This window comes from Manis javanica, chromosome 13 (assembly GCF_040802235.1).
Source record: "Manis javanica isolate MJ-LG chromosome 13, MJ_LKY, whole genome shotgun sequence".
NCBI classification, from domain to species: domain Eukaryota; kingdom Metazoa; phylum Chordata; class Mammalia; order Pholidota; family Manidae; genus Manis; species Manis javanica.
The window spans coordinates 7,307,164-7,325,383 of record NC_133168.1 but is presented as its reverse complement, the minus strand read 5'-3'; the positions used below and the strand labels follow the sequence as shown (position 1 = coordinate 7,325,383).

The 18,220-nt window shown below is 34.7% G+C and overlaps 1 protein-coding gene across 4 annotated transcripts in view; it reads right to left on the bottom strand.

The window, feature by feature from the left end:
- ASCC3 (activating signal cointegrator 1 complex subunit 3) overlaps positions 1-18,220 on the bottom strand; it is a 285,280-nt gene that overhangs the window by 160,729 nt on the left and 106,331 nt on the right. For all 4 annotated transcript variants that reach the window (XM_073220915.1, XM_073220914.1, XM_073220916.1 and 1 more), the window contains one exon: positions 12,519-12,590. In XM_073220915.1, the coding sequence (XP_073077016.1) occupies positions 12,519-12,590 (72 nt within the window). The remainder of the gene's footprint in view (positions 1-12,518; positions 12,591-18,220) is intronic.

The window sequence follows — 18,220 nt, the reverse complement described above, 5'->3', positions numbered from 1 at the left end:
GGGGGGTATTAAGATTAGCATGCATGGGGGGGTGGGAGAAAGGGGAGGGCTGTACAACACAGAGAAGACAAGTAGTGATTCTACAACATTTTGCTATGCTGATGGACAGTGACTGTAAAGGGGTTTATAGGGGGTACCTGGTATAGGGGAGAGCCTAGTAAACATAATATTCATCATGTAAGTGTAGATTAATCATAACAAAAAAAAAAGCAGTTCCTGTGTGGTGACCTCCAATAAGTTCTACACAATGGTATAAAGGGCATATAAAAGTGTAGGCAAAGGGTCTGTTTGTGTTTATACAGAGGATCAAAGCCTAATTTGGCTACCCCAAAAATGAACTAAGATACGATATGAAGAAGAACTTCCAACATCAGCACTCTCGGGAAGACTCATGGCAGAAGATGATCATCAAAAAACCCCATCAAAGATCCACGTGCTGCTACAGGTGTAGCTGCATTCATCCCACCAGTTCCTGGACTTGCCATGGGAATGAAGAAGGAGATATCTAAGCTGGCCTGTGCATACAGTAAAACAACAGATTTCACTGGATCTATACTGTTGGAACTCAACCAAGAATTAGGAGAAGTGCAAATTTTAGCGCTCCAAAATCTTACAACTACAGACTATTTACTGTTAAAAGAACATATGGGATGTGAACAGTCCCCAGGAATGGGTTGTTTTAATTTGTCTGGTTTCTCTCAGACTGTTCAAGTTCAGGTGGACAATATCCATCATATCATAGATAAGTTTTCACAAATGCCTAAGGTGCCTAACTGGTTTTCTTGGTTTCACTGGAGATGGCTGGTAATTATAGGTATGCTTTGGTTATGTAACTGTACTCGTATTATGTTAATGTGTGTGCACAATTTAATTAGTAGTTTAAAACCTATACATGCTGAAGTTACTCTACAAGAAGATATGTCAAAGAAATAATCAATCTTCCCATGTTTTCTTCCGCCTGCTACTTCTATAGCTTTTCTTCTTCCTTCCTAATTACAAGTCCTAAATAGAATTCATGCCTCACATTGAATTTACCGTGTATCACAATTCTTCCAAGTGGTAAAGATACCTCAAGACAAATGTTGGGCATAGAAGCCACAGGGCATAAATATGCAAAGAAGTAAAAAACTAACCTTTTCAAACAATAAGGCTTCTCTCTCACTTACCAACTTTACATTTCCCTGTATGGCCCCGGAAGATGGTTGGTTAGCCAGAGACGGGTAAGATTCCTTAAGGGAGGAACAACCTAAGACAGGCACAGTTGCAGGGGGTCATCAGGTGAGAAATTGGGGATCAACAGAGGTGAGGCTTAGAACCTCTCCCCCTCTGTTCTGAGAGAAATCTGCTGCATCTGTGGATGTTTTATTGCCCTTGTCTAGCTTGGATTAACACATAGTCTACAGGCACACACCTGATCATCTACATTTGCTCTCCTACAACACTAAACTATGTTTTCTACCTTTATCTTGCATCTACCTACCACTTCAGCATTTTATTAAAAATAATAATAATAAAGAGAGAAATGTAGTATCCACATATAAATCAAGTATAATAATCAAACAAATATTCATATTTGAACTGATTATTTATAGTTCATAATGCATGATCAAAACCAAAAGTTTCTGTGATGACTACCCTTGTACTGTTCACCATGTAACTTATTCACTATGTAAGAATTTGTTCTCCATGAAAAAAAAAGAATAAGCTCAGACTTATGAAGGCTGCCACATCTCCCATTTCCTTACTCAGCAAACACTGCCTGAGCACCAGGTGTGCACTGGGGGCTGGGCAAGGCCATGACAACACGATGATAAGCAAAACCATAGACAAGCCCCTTTTCTTATTGGACTGATGGTCTTAGAATGAAAAGTGGCCTTAATCAAAAATAGCTAGAAAAAAAGTATAAAACTAAAGCTAGAAATAGGAAGACATATGCCATGGTATTCTATAGTACATAATGGAGAGGTAAAAAGGTCAGGGAGGTAAATAAAGGCTTCTCAAAGAAAGATGAAAACTAAAGGATTACTTTAGTAGAGATAACCAAGCAGAGAATGAGGAAGAATGTGTGAGCCAGAGGGAACAAGTTATACAAAAGGTCAGAGGTAAATTGAAGAGCATCTCTAAAACGATGGACTAAAAAAAAGTCCAGGGAGGTGGGAAATGAGGGAGTGAGAGGTGTGCGCTGAAGAAGGAAGGAGGTGATGGCCAAAGCAACACACAGATACCTGGACCCTTTCAAAAGAGCTTTAGCACTGATGTGTCATTCTTGAGCTGCATTTCAAAAAGATCTCCCAGCCAGCTTCAGTGTACAGAGCAGCTGGAGAAGGGGCACAGTGGCCGCAGGCAGAGCAGGTAAGAGGTAGCTGGAACAGCCCGCGGATGACGTGAAGGCTGTTTGCATTAGGTGGGAGAACTGATGGCGCAGGAGGAGGACGGGATGGAGAGAAACAGATTTGAGAGACACTTGGGGAAAATGGAGTAGGTACTAATGAGGATTAGAGATAAGAACGAGGGAGGATTGACAAGGGTCAAGAATTGACTCTATAGTCATGCCATTCACTGAACCAAGGAATTAGTGGAGGGAGTACCACTGGCTAAGGGGAAAATGGTGAACCTGGTTGGGAATACTATGTTTGAGACAACCAAGAGGAGAGGTCAGGCAGGATGATATAGGTCTGTAGCTCAGAAAAGAGGCCCGCCCTGGAAATATAAATAGAAGAGTTATTGCTATAAAGGTTAAAATTGGCATGGGATGAAACAAGAAAGAGTGCTAAATTTCTAAAAAGGGTTTAGGAACAAGCCAGGTAAAGAAGGAGAAGCTATAAAGTAAGAAAAAAGGTATCTAGAGTCTAAAATATAGAGAAAAATAAGGAGTTTTGCATCACAAGACCCAGAAAAGAAAGGTTCAAAGCCAAATCAGCATTTTGCATGTACTTCTACTTCTAGAACCTCTAACTCTTCACCATCATTTTCCATGTTCCTGAATTAGGCATGGCCAAAATATACAGTATAGTGATCACAGGATCAATTCAGTAGCTTACAGCACTAAGAAATTATTGCTCCTAAACTATCATGTCCAAATTTTAAAATTTAACTACTAAATTCATAATTATAATGGAATTTCATTCATTATTTTTTATTATATTATACCAGAAATTCCTTTTATGATGGTGATACTCTGTTTCAACCAAATGTTGATGTCAACTCTTAAACCTTTGGCACTTGACCAAAATGGAAAGTTAGGGCATAATAATAGTTTATTCCAAGTACTTAACTGACAGAATGTCTATAGCGAATGACTGTTAAATTAATAAAAGAATGAATAAATGGGTGAATAGCCTCAATGCTTTTCCTCCTTACCATATTAAAAAAAAATCACTGTTAATGAAAGGAAATTACATAAAAGAAAGTATCAACTCTTATGCTTATATAATGTATTAGCTGTATACAGATACAAAAATAAATTATATGAAGAAAATAAAAAATTCTAAAGAAACCCTAGTAATACTGATTAAAATGTAAATGGAGAACACTATCAAAAACTAGCTGCTGTCTGTGAAATGTAGAGGGATAAGGACATTTCAATTTGATAATTGATAATGACTCATCAGATCATTTTTTTTGGTGGGCAGGAGAGGGCTTTGCTTACAAAAGCAGAGGTTTAGTGAATGTTTCCTTTAGATTTTCTTGTAGCTAAAAAACACCTGAAATATTTATTTAATAGTACCATCTTTAATGGTAAAGACGAAAGAGAAATAGTTTTCATTCTTGTGCTCAATAATTGTTAAAATTATCAAAATTATGTTAAATTCTTAAGAATTGTGTTTTTCCATTCCTTTGGCATACATCTCAACTGGGTGGAAGCAGGGAAGCAAAGAAGGCAGAAAAGAAAACAACACTCAGATAATTCACAAAAATTATGATAGACAAATTTGATGTGACAGAAACACTGGTACCAAGAATTAGAGATGCTTGTATCTAGATGAAGAAACTTTCCTGAAATAATAAAGTTCCAATGGAATAATAAAGTTCCATTACTAAAGTCAGCTCGGCAAAACTGGTTTCAATGGCACATAATTACTTATATATAAACTACGAGGCAATGTTAAACAAAAATAACTCCCTTCATATAGTAGTAAGTTAAATTAATCCATAATCATCAATTTTTAAAGGTGGTTTCTTATTAGAAACAGAAACATCTACTAAAAACTGATAAAACAATGAAGGAAGAGAAAACAAGACCCATGTCTGAAAATGGAAAGGCTGATGTTTAGCACTAATCCAAGGCTGAAGACAACTTTTTCTGTCTGTTTAAAATTGCAAAGCCTTTTATTCCTGAAACTATTGGTAGATTTTGAGTCAGAAGCTCCTAAATAAGGATCTTAACTTTTTTTGATAATGTGAAAAATGAACAAGTTAACTTACTACATATGCCATAATCTCTAAGGCAGTTTCTAATTTCTTTTCTTATCATTGTAACAAAGTTTGTATAACAAGAAAAATCTCAATAGGGTTAATGCATCAATTATTTTCCCATTCTGCAAGTTACACAGGAGGAGGGGAATTATTAACAGGAATGATAAAGCTGTACTTGCACTTGGTAATGCAAAGAGAAGCTTACAAATGAGACGTCTCATTAGTTTGAGCAGATGGATCAAAATTAAAGGCTGAATCGCCAACTTTTAATTTCCCAATAGCCAAGAAGAGCTTGAAGTCTTGCAGAGTATGACTGCTGAAAAGTCAACACGAAGAGATTTTCTCCATCTGTCATCACACATGCTTGAGTGGAACACAACTGCCTCTTACTGTTTTTAATACTTTTAAGGCAAAGCTGCACATCAAATCTATTAAGAACACGAGCACATAAGTTTAGATGACTGGCATACTGAAACCCATGGAATACTATGATCAGAGAATATTACAGTATCAGCATGGCTTTCAAACATGAAATTTGCTCCATTCTAATTTAATCTAAATGGAGAGAAACAAAGTAAGTTCATTTGTGTTTTTAAAAGGTAATTTAATTTTTATAATGAAAAGTACTTACTTGACTGAGAGTTACAGGCTTTTTTTAATGAAAATTTATTTCAGTTTTCTTAATAATGATCTGAAAAGTAGCCACTCTTATAAATTATTTAAAGAAACCACAGCTAAGGAGAAAAATCCAAAATATTAAACCACCTGAAGGCAAGAAAACAAACAAGATCAAAGAGTGGTCACTGGGAGCATTTTTTTAACTAGTTGGGGGTAGGGGCAAAAAGTGGTAGTGGGGAAAATTTAATTGGTTTCCCTGGATTAGAATAGACTGACTTACAATATCTTATTACTACACACAAACTGCTAAGATATATTTAAAAGGCAACAAAATGAAGCTAACATTTGTAAAGTATACAGCCCCACATGAAATAGCTTATGTTCCCTTATGTAGCCCTGGAGGGAAGGGGGGTTTCCCACTCAGGGTGAGTTCCCTAAAGTGAGAAAAGGGGAAGGACAGGTTAGGTTAAAGGGGTTCATTCCTCACAGCTTGCTCAGGCTCGCTAGCCAGGCCCTGCACCGACCACCCCCTGCAGCTGGGCCCGCCCCGCTGGGAGGAGCTCCGTGGGCGGGCCCCTGGTGACTGGCCCGACTCGAGGCCAATTAAGTAACAGGACCAGAGGGGAGGAGAGGATGGCGGGTTTCTCTCCACCCCCTGCCCCTGATGGACTGAGAGGCGTGATAAGTATTCATTGGTATGTAAACGGACTAAGGCTAAGTAGCAGATTCTGGAAATTCTGGGTAAAAACTTCCATTTACTCTACACCTTAACAACAAGAGAAGGCACATTTACTGAATATGTGGGCTCCCTGATAACACTGTGCTAATGTGCAGTTATCACTGTAACTGAATTCCAGAATCAAAGCTCTCTCTCTGTTTCTGTTCTGTTCCATCCACGCTCTGTACACACACACACACACACACACGCACACACACACATTCTTTACTTATATAGACAACAAACCTTTTATATGTTAGAGTCTTTTAGAATGAAGCACATATAGTTAAACCTTTCAGTCATCAGAGTCAGGCAGAATAATATATTTGAAGAGTTAATTTGGCTGTTTTTTTTTTTTAGATAATAAGGTGAAAATATTGTCAAATTACATGTTTTTCATTTCCTAACTGATGGATTCATTTCAATTCATTTGTTCAAATTCGTCACTTGGAAGCTTACATAAAGACAGCTAGTGACCGTGATAATGTTATAGCCAACCTCAGTTTTGAGGGGGAAAAACACAACTCAAACTATTCTATTGGGAAGTTCTCTGGGAACCCCCTAATAAAAGCAGAGGAACACAGTTTAGTGAAGGTATTCTTCACGGAGATAAAAAAGGGAAAACAAATAATCTAGTGAGGCATTCTAAGCTCCTGGAGACACTTCTACCGGAGTCTCAGTAATCACGAGTACAGTGAAGTAGCGACTTCCATGTATGGAATGGATGAAATCAAGGACTGCTAGCCTCGCTGAAACAGGTGTCTGCCTTAGCGTCCTAAATCAGATTATATACAGTCCAAGTATCCACACTTCAATCTTAGTTCTGGACATATTACCAAGGCAGTCACAGAAGCTGCCACTCAATAGGCTAAATGAATCTATAGGTCAAATAGTACTTGGTAGAGCAGCTTCCGAATAGAAGACTTAAAACAGACGATCTCTTTGCAAAGACTGAAATGGAGATTTTAGTTTTTAATAACTTTCCCAAAGTTATACACATAATATAGGTAATTCAGAAAATGAAAAAGAGTTTTGTTCTCAAATTATGTTGCAAAAGATCTCTTAATTTGAGATGATTACATTAATGTAAAAGACTAAGGAGCTGTCTTAACAATTAGTACTTATAATCTGAAGGCCTGAGCACTTACTTGTAATGCTAACAATACTAGAGGCAAAGTTTCAACTAGTGGGTCAGAGTCCTCATACACTTCATATTTCCCATCATCCCCATCACACTGGGGATGTCATTAAATCTTTGAAGATGAGGCAATTTACTACAATCAAATCATATTTGCCACAGAATCCTCATGCATGTGAAACTCTACTAGGGACTTAACCAATAATATTTCCTTATACCCCAATCTTAGTAGGATCTGTCCTAATGGAATACAAAACCTAAAAAGACAACATTGCATAAAACACACTGATTAATTTTTTTAAATATGATATCTTTAACCTAAGTATTTACTTACTTTTTAATGTTGTCATTTCTATTTATGGAAAAAGGCTGGGATAGTGTAATAAATATACTTAGAGAACAATTATAAACAGCATGATAAAGGCTGTAACTCCACAAAGACGAGTGACCTGGAGTCCCTACAGCCTCAAAACAGCAATAGTACTGGCAGTAATGGCATTATTAATCTATTTACTTTTATCAGTATTTACAACTGTGTGTGTTTACATGTATGTTTATACATGGATATGTATTTATCAGTCTAAAAAAGAGTTCACAAAACTGTTCTTTTTTTAATTTTAAAAAGTGGTTTGCTTTGATGAGAAGCAATCCTATGTTTCATAGTAATGTAGCAAGTATACACTTCCCTGGTCGTTAGGTGCTAATTGTTATGGAAGAAAAAAGTCTGTTTCAATATCTTTATTTCTAGGGGCAATACAAGTAACATTCCTACCAGTGACTTCTTAAATATTGTCAATAATAAAAAGCTATTCAATTACAAAAGGAGAGATGTGTTTTCCTGACTAGTGTCAAAATACAAAATATCTATTTATACATTCCATATGTAGTAAAATATTTACATTTTAATTTCCATTACTTAAAAAGAGAAAAAAATCTTTAAGGGTTCACATTTATAATGAAATCTATCATGGATTAGAAAAAGTTCCTTTCTGATAGAAGAAATTCTATCACAAAAATTCTAAAAAAATGTTATTAGCCCACAGTTCAAAATTAATGAATAATCAGAATAGCCAACAGTGTTGAACAACAAAGTCTGAGGACTGACACTACCTGACTTCAAGACTGACTATAAAGCTACAGTAACCAAAACACTGCGGTATTGGCTAAAGGGCAGTCAAATAGGTCAACTGGAAAAGAATACAGATCCCAAAAATAAGCTCATATAAATACAGGGAACTTTTCTTTGACAGAGGAGCAAAGGTAGTAAAATGGAGCAAAGAAATCTTTTCAACAAATGGTGCTGGGGAACCACTGCTTATCCACATGCATAAAGATGAATTTAGACACAGATCTTACAACCTTCTGCAAATATAAGTCAAAAAGGCTAATAGGCCTAAATGTAAAGTGCAAAATTATAAAACTCCTCGAAGACAACAGAGGCGAAAATCAAGGTGACCTTAGGTATGTATGGGGATGCCTTTTTAGATCCAATACCAAAGATACACTCCAGGAAATAAATTATTGACAAAGTATATTTCATTAAAGATAAGAGCTTTTTCTCTTCAAAAGACACTGTCAAGAGAATGAGAAGACAAGCCACAGAATGGGAGAAAATGTTTGCAAAAGACATACTTGATCAAGGACTTTTATCCAAAATATACAAAGAACTCTTCAAACTCAACAATAAGAAAATAAACAACCTGACTTAAAAATAGTAAAAAGACCTGAACAGACACCACACCAAAGATTATATAGATAGATGGCAAATAAGAATATAAAAAGATTCTCAACACCATATGCCATTAGGGAAATGCAAATTAAGACAATGAGATGCCCCTACACACCTCTTAAAATGGCAAAACTCCAGAACACTGACATCACCAAATGCTAGTGAGGCTGTGGGGTTAACAGTTACTCTTACTCATTGCTGGCGGGAATGCAAAATGGCACAGCCACTTTGGGAGACAATTGGTTTAGTTCCTTACAAAGCTAAATATACTCAATGTCTGATCCATAATTCCACTCTTTGGTATTTACCCAAAGGAGCTTATGTCCATACAAAACCTGTACACAGATGTTTAAGGCAGCTTTATTCACAAGTGCCAAAACCTGGAAGCAACCAAGACGTTCTTCAGTAGGAAAATGGATAAATAAAATGCGGTACCTTAAAGAGTGGAATATAATTCAGTGCTAAAAAGAATAAGCTCTTGAGCCATGAAAAGAGATGTAAAATACATATTGTGAAAGAAGCCAATCTGAAAGGGCTACATACTGTATGATTCTAACTATATGGCATTCTGGAAAATGTAGTTCTGCAAACTACAGAAAGAATAGAATGATCAGTGGTTACCAGATGTTAAAGGGAAGGAAGGGTGAACAGGCTGAACACAGAGGATTCTTACAGCAGTGAATATACTCTGTTTAACGCTATAATGGTGGATACGTATGGTTACACATTTGTCCAAACCCACAGAATAGACAACACCAAGAGTGAGCTGTAAGGCACCCTGCGGACTTTAGGTGGCCATGATGTGTCAATGTAGGTTCATCAGGTGAAATAAATCACCACTCTGGTGCAGGACGCTGACAGCACAGGAAGCTGTGCAGGGGGTGTATGAGAACTCGTTCTACTTTCCCTCCATTTTTCTGTGAACCCAAGACAGCTTTAAAAAATAAAGGGTACTTTAAAAAATTTAATGGAGAAAACATTTAAATATTTTTAACATGAAATATTTTTAATGTGTGACATGAAAACATAGTATTTTTAATATAGCATGTACAATTAGGTTTTACGGACCCACAGCTATGTTCCTTAGCTAATAATAGAGTTTAGATCTTCTATAATACATAAGTTTGGAAATATATGTCCATTTTGGATATATATATATCCAATTACACAGAATTTATTTGGTTCTTTTCTAAGAATTGTATGTACAAATTATGGTGGCTATACAGGACACTACTTTCTTTGTAGGACTTTCCCTGAAATGAGGTCAGAAGTTCCTCTAGAGAGCATTCATCATCAGACATTCACTGCAAGTAAGTCTCACTGGGCGATGTAGAACAGAGGTCGGCAAGCCAAATGCAGCTGCCACCTATTTTTGTGAGTAAAGTTATATTTACACACAGCCACGCCCAGTTGTTCATATATTGCCCTGCACTGCAACAGAGAACATAAGGTTCACAAAGACTAAAATGCTTACTATCTGGCTCTTTACAAGAAGACTTTCCTGGCTCTTGACCAATAATAAATCGCTGTCATTTAGTAATATTTTTTGATTAAAGAAAGAATATTGGTCTCTTAATTTCTTTATTTGCACATGATAAACAATGCAATCCACAAAAATCAGGATCAAAGGGCAATGACGACAAAATAATTGCAAATACAGTGATAATGACAAAATGGTTAGCAGAGACTATGGCCCCGATTTGCAAATGTTCTAGTAAAATGATAGGACCATGTTACTTTATTTTGCACAGTACCTCCTTTTTTTCACCTAGCAAATGAGGATAATAGTACCTGCCTCATTGGCTGGTAAGAGAATTCAATGAGTTAATAAATCTAAGATAATTTTAGCAGTTTCAGGCATTTACTAACCCCTAACAAAGTCACTAATATTAATACAATATAATCATGGTTTCTTTTCCTTAACAGTTATCTTAAAACTAAGGACATTATCTTGAGATTAGTTAGAAACCTGGTTTTAAAACTATTTCTTAAAAAGGGGCTAAAATGCATCGAAGATGCTCAGTGGGCACTGTTCTATGCTCTCAAGTTTAATTCATCCTTGATTTGCTTTATATTTTAGGGCCCCAAACAAGATTTAGTACAGAAAAAAGGATTCCACTACTCATAAAATGAATCTGCAAATCAAAGGACCAGGTAACAGCTCATTTTACATGTCATAAAAGGCTAATAAAATATAGGGAACAAAAATTCCATAATAAAATAAAGTGATCCAAAGAACCAGATGATGAAGTCTTATGTAAGCAATTATTAACATTACACTTTTTTTTAAAACAATCTTACTTTAATAATCAGGAGCATTTTGAACAATTGAGTTTAAAAATAAAATTTCCAGGAAAATAAGTGAGACTACATCAAACTAAAAATCTGCACAATGAAGGAAACCATCAACTAATGGCAACCTAATGAATGGGCGAATATATTTGTAAATAATAGATCTGATACAAGATTAATATCCAAAAAAACATAAACAACTCAATAACAAAACAAAAAAAAGAATCTGATTAAAAAATGGACAGAAGACTTGAATAGACATTTTCCCAAAGAAAACATGCAGATGATTAACAGACACATGAAAATATGTTGACATCACTCATTAGGAAAACACAGATCAAAAGCACAATAAGATACCACTTCCCATCAGTCAGAATGGGTAGTACCCATAGAAAGAGAAGAACAAGTGTGTGTGAGGCTGTGGAGAAAAGGGAACCTTGTACACTGTTAGTAGGAATGTAAACTATGCAGCCACTATGGAAAGCAGTATGGAAATTTTTAAAAATTAAAAAATAGAAATACCATATAATCCAGTATTTCCACTTTTCTGGGTATTTTCCCAAAGAAAACAGAAACACTAATCTGAAAAGATATATGAACCCTTATGTTTACTGCAGCATTGTTTACAATAGCCAAGATATAGAAGCAACTTAAGTATGCATCAGTAGATGAATAGATAAAGAAGATAAGGCATATATACACGGTAGAATAATACTAAGCCATAAAAATGAAATCTTGATATTTAAAAACAATATGGATGGATCTAAAGGGCATTATGTTAATTGAAACAGGTCAGACAAAGACAAATAACATATGGTTTCATTTAGATGTGGACTCTAAAAAAACCAACCAAACAAAAAAAAACAGAGATAGACTCATAAATACAGAGAACAAAATGATGACTGCCAGGGGGATAAGTGAATTAGGTGAAGGGGATCAAGATTTCTAGTTATAAAATAAGTCATGGGGATAAGAAGTTCAGCTTAGGGAACACAGTCAATAATATTGTAAAAAGTTTGTATGGTGACAGTTGATAACTATAGTTAACCACGGTGAGCATTTCTTAATGTATATAAATGTCAAATCATTGTGTTGTACATCTAAAACTAACATAATATTTTAATATTTTGTTAACTATACTTCAATAAAAAATTTTTTTAAATAAAAATATAACTGCTTAATTCCTAAACACTGTAAAATAACACAAAACTTTATTATATACATTTCAATTGATACACTTCAAGAAAACAATTAGAATAATATAACATTTAAAATGTTTGCATTATGTAAAAAAATACAATTTAAAATTTTTGAGATGTGACAGAAAATTGGTGGTTATTTAAAAGATTTAAAAAAACAGATATGTCAAAGATGAAATCCTTATCTCCCTTGCCTAGTTAATAAAAATGGTAAACAAAATAGCATAAATAATCACTATTCAGATGACATTATCTATGAATATTTTATGACTTAGATGGCTGCTCATTGGAGCCAAAATATATTAAGTAATAAAAACTGAGTTATTACCTCAGAATTCAAGAAAAATTTTAAGAGCATAAAAATTAATCATTCTAATCATTAAACATTCTCTAAAAGATAAAGTGTACCTGGTGTCCAGCCTTTACTTGCTTCAGAACACTTTCATAGCATACTTCATCCATGTTATTCAATTGCTGTACCTTAAAATTTTTAAAACATGAAAAATGTCAAATGGAGCAATTATGAACTTTCTTACAGGCAACACTTTGACAGTTGCAATGCACCTTTTTTTTTTAACTTTCAGACTAGCTAGAATGCAGAAACAACAAATCCTTTATAAATATTAAAATATAACAACACAATAAGAAACAAACAAAATGTAATTTAAAAATACAAATAAAACACTTCATAGAATACTTTCATAGTACTAACTTTCTAAGAGCACCAAGTTTTTTAAAGACAATAATTTTAAGGATAATACACTGGATATAGATATTTTAGACTACTTTTAACATGCCTCTTTTCTGCTTTCCCTGTAAAACCCCATTCTTCAGGCTATTCTTCATATTTTTCATTCTATACACTATAGAGCTTTCTTGTGCAATTCTCAAAATCACCAGAACACTACCAGTAGAATGTCATGGCATATGAAGCTGAAATCTAAGTAAGCACAGTGTTTCCACAATATAATACAGAGAGTGGTAGATACTTTTCTGCAGTAACACTTTTCATATTAGTTGTAAATATAATGCCAAATTCATGAATTAAGAAAGGGTCTAAACAGTCTAAACTCACAATTAAGGAAACTAGAAAAAGAACAAACAAAACTCAAAGTAAGCATAAGGAAGGACATAATAAAGATCACAGCAGAATTAAATAAAATAGAGAAGAATAAAACAATAAAAAAAAGCAATGAAACCAAGAGCTGGTTCTTTGAGAAAATAAACAAAATAGATAAACCCCTAGCCAGACTTATCAAGAAAAAAGGAGCATATACAAATAAACAAAATCAGAAATGAAGAAGGAATAGTCACAACAAATATCAAAGAAATACAAAGAATTATTAGAGAATACTGTGAAAAATTATATGCCAATAAATTTGACAACCTAGAAGATATGGACAAATTCTGAGAAAAATACAACCTTCCAGATGTGACCAAGGAAGAAACAGAAAATCTGAACAGACCAATTATCAGCAATGAGATCGAACTGGTAATCAAAAAACTTTCAACAAACAGAAGTCCAGGACCAGATGGCTTCCCAGCTGAATTCTACTAAACATTTAAAGAAGAGTTCATATCTATCCTTAGAGATTTCCAAGAAGTAGAAGAGGAGGGAATACTTCCAAACTTATTCTGATGCCAGCATCATTCTAACACCAAAACCAGGCAAAGACAGTACAAAAAAAGGAAATTGTAGACCAGTATCCCTGATGAACATATATGCAAAAATCCTCAACAAAACATTAGCAAACCAAATTTAAAAACACATCAAAAGGATCATCCATCACAACTAAGTGAGAATTACTCCAGTGATGCAAGGATGATATAATATTCATCAATCAAACAATATCATACACCACATTAACAAAAAGGATAAAAAATACATGATCATCTCAACAGGTGCTGAAAAAGCTTTTGACACAATTTGACATCCATTCATTATTAAAACTCTCGACAAATGTGTATAAAGGTTACACACCTCAATATAATACAGGCCATATATGACAAACCCACAACTAACATAATACTTAATGGCAAAAAGCTGAAAGCTTTTCCTCTAATATCAGGAACAAGACAAGGATGTCCATGCTCATCACTCTTATTCAACATTGTACTGGAGGTCCTAGCTACAGCAACAAAGAGATAAAAGGCATCCAAATTGGTACAAAGAAGGTAAACTGTCACTATTTGCAGATGACATGATATTTACATAGAAAACCCTAAAGACACCACCAAAAAACTATTAGAACTAATAACTGGATTCAGCAAAATTGAGGGATACGAAATTGTACACAGAAATCTGTTGTGTTCATATATATTAACAATGAACTAGTGGAAATAGACATCAGGAAAACAATTCCACTTACAATTGCATCAAAAAGAATAAAATACCTAGAAATAAATCTAACCAAGGAGGTGAAAGACCTGTACTCTGAAAACTATAAGACACTTATGAGAGAAATTAAAGAAAACACAAATAAATGCTAATCTATCTTGTTCTCATGGACAGGAAGAATTAATATTGTCAATTATTATGGTCATCCTGCCCAAAGCAATTTACAGATTTAATACAATCCCTATCAAAATACCAACAGCATTTTTCAATGAACTAGAACAAATAGTTCTAAAATTCATATGGAACCACAAAAGAACCTGAATAGCCAAAACAATCCTCAGAAGAAAGAATAAAGCAGGGGAGATTATGCTCCCCAACTTCAAGCTGTAATACAAAGCCACAGTAATCCAGACAATTTGGTACTGGCACAAGAACAGACCCATTGACCAATGGAACAGACTAGAGAGCCATGATATAAACCCAACCATATATGGTCAATTAATATATGATAAAGGAGCCATGAACATACAATGGGGAAATGGCAGACTCTTCAACAGCTGGTGTTGGCAAAACTGGACAGCTACATGCAAGAGAATGAAACTGGATTACTGTTTAACCCCATACACAAAAGTAAATTTGCAATGTATCAAAGACCTGAATGTAAGTAATGAAACCATAAAACTCTTAGAAGACAACATAGGCAAAAATCTCTTGAATATAAGCAGGAGCAACTTCTTCCTGAAAGAATGTCCTTGAACATGGGAAACAAAAGCAAAAATGAATTCATGGGACTACATCAAACTAAAAAGTTTCTGTATGGCAAATGATACCATCAACAAAACAAAAAGGTATCCTACAGTATGGTAGAATACATTTGTAAGTGACATATCCGACAAGGGGTTAACATCCAAAATATATAAAGAACTCACAAGCTTCAACATCCAAAAACAAATAACCCTATTAAAAAATGGGCAGAGGATATGAACAGACACTTCTCCAAAGAAGAAATTCAGATGGCCAAAAGGCACATGAAAAGATGCTCCACACTGCTAATTATCAGGGAAATGCAAATTAAAACCACAATGAGATATCACCTTATGCCAGTTAGGATGGCCAACATAGAAAAGACTAGGAACAACAAATGCTGGAGGATGTGGAGAAAGGGGAACCCTCCTACACTGCTGGTGGGAATGTAAACTAGTTCAACCATTGTGGAAAGCAGTACGGAGTTTCCTCAAAAAACTCAAAATAGAAATACCATTTGACCCAGGAATTCCACTCCTGGGAATTTACCCTAAGAATGTAGGATCCCAGTTTCAAAAAGATATATGCACCCCTATGTTTATCACAGCACTATTTACAATAGCCAAGAAATGGAAGCAACCTAAGTGTCCATGAGTAGATGAATGGATAAAGAAGATGTGGTACATATATACAATGGAATATTATTCAACCATAAGAAGAAAACAAATCCTACCATTTGCAACAACATGGATGGAGCTAGAGGGTATTATGCTCAGTGAAATAAGCCAGGTGGAGAAAGACAAGTACCAAATGATTTCACTCATCTGTGGAGCATAAGAACAAAGCAAAAACTGAAGGAACAAAACAGCAGCAGACTCACATAACCCAAGAATGGACTAACAGTTGCCAAAGAGAAAGGGACTGGGAAGGGTGGCTGGGGAGGGAGAAAGGGAATAAAGGGCATTACGATTAGCACACATAACATGGGGTTGGGGCATGGGGAAGGCAGTACAGCACAGAGAAGATAAGTAATGACTCTATAGCATCTTACTATGCTGATGGACAGTGACTGTGATGGAGTATGTGGTGGGGACTTGATAATGGGGGAAATCTAGTAACCACAATGTTGCTCATGTGACTGTTAATGATAGTAAAATAAAGAATAATAAACGATATATACAGCCTTATGTTTATTGCCGCACTATCTGCAATAGTCAATGGAAGCAACCTAAGTGTCCTTCAGTAGATGAATGGATAAAGAAGATGTGGTACATATACACAGTGGAGTATTATTCAGCCATAAAAAGAATAGAAATTCTGCCAAGTGTTACAACATGGATGAGTCTAGTGGGTATTATGCTCAGTGAAATAAATCAGGTGGTGATAAACAAATACCATATGATTTCACTTTCTTGTGGAACCTAAAAAGAAAGCTAAACAGAATGAAGAAAACAGCAGCAGACTTACAGACATTGAGAAGTGACTAGTGGTTACCATGGGGGAGGGATAGGCATGGGTGGGTAGGGAGGGCGAGGGGGATAAAGGGGCATAAAAATGCTCAATCATAGTAATTGGCCACAGGGATAGTAGTATAGCATGGAGAATGTAGTCAGTGATTCTGAAACATCTTGTTTTGTTGACAGATAGCAACTGTACTAGAGGGGGTGAGGATTTGACAATAAGAGGTAAACTGTTGAACCACTGTGCTGTATATTTGAAACCAATATAAGAATGTACATCAATGATAATTCAGTAAAAATTAAAAAAGTTAAAAAAAAGAAAGGGTCTAATTTTCCCTACTAATGTTGAGAAAGCTTCTAACCAAAAAGATAAGGTGGTTAACCTAAAAAGGAGTATGCGTGTGACCATATCTCTCTAATTGACATTTACTAAGAGAGTGGAAAGTGGTAAAACAGCATATACCTCTGAAATGACTATAATTCAGATTTTTCGTTTTAACAAACACGAACATTATGAAATTCTTATGACATAAGTGAGTAGTGAGATAATCACAACATGGTTTACTCCTTAATAAATGATTCAAAAAACAACTCCTCCAAATAAAACTCCCAATAATATTTTCAGTGTATTTTAGGTTGAGTTCTAACCAAAAAAATTATTTCAAATTAGACAAGGCATGCATACCATTTTCCCTTGTTCTTGTGTAACAACTGAATCCCATCAAGTTTTTGAATGCAACTCTGAGAAACCTACAAGGATTTCTACAAGAAATAACTTATCAACAACTGGTTAGAAAATATGTTAAACAGGACCCTGGAGAAATGCGTAATGGTTACCAACTGTGTATTTCAGCTGTGTCTAAAAATAATAAACTTTAGTGAGGCAAAAGTCTATATTTAAACTAATATAATTAATTTTCTATTTATACTTTCTAAGATATGTAAGTTTTTAAAGTTCTGTCAAATTTATGACCCTTCAAAATAATTATGACAGTTCCTCATCTAATACCATTTCTTTTATGATTATAATACTAACATGTTGTAGTGAAAATACTTTGAATTTAATTAGCCTTAAGTATCTTATCAACTTTTATGATAAAATAAAAATAAAATAAGATTTAAAATGACTATCAAGCACCTAAAATTTTTCTTCCCTATTTCTGTGATAACCATCTGCTATCATTTAAGTTATAAAGGTGAAAGAATCTAAGGGTATAAAGAAACAGCTCTACATCTGTCCTAATGATACATTAAACTAAATAATGAAATGTATATTAAGACTTGAGTGAAAAAAACAAGCAAGTCAACAGTGAAAAGCACTTGAAACAATTAATGAATGTAAAATATGCATATCATAACTATTACCATATCAAGAACTATCCTTTTGTGCATAAGTCTGAAATGTGTCCCTATAATTCTGAAGATATCTTACTTTCATGCAATGTAGATGCAACTGTTAGAGTGACAATTGCTTCTGATATTTTTTAGCTAAGTATTTTATTTGTAATAGTGTTAAGGTAAAAAAATGTCCCAATTTTACTAACAAAATTATTTTTAGACAAAAAAGA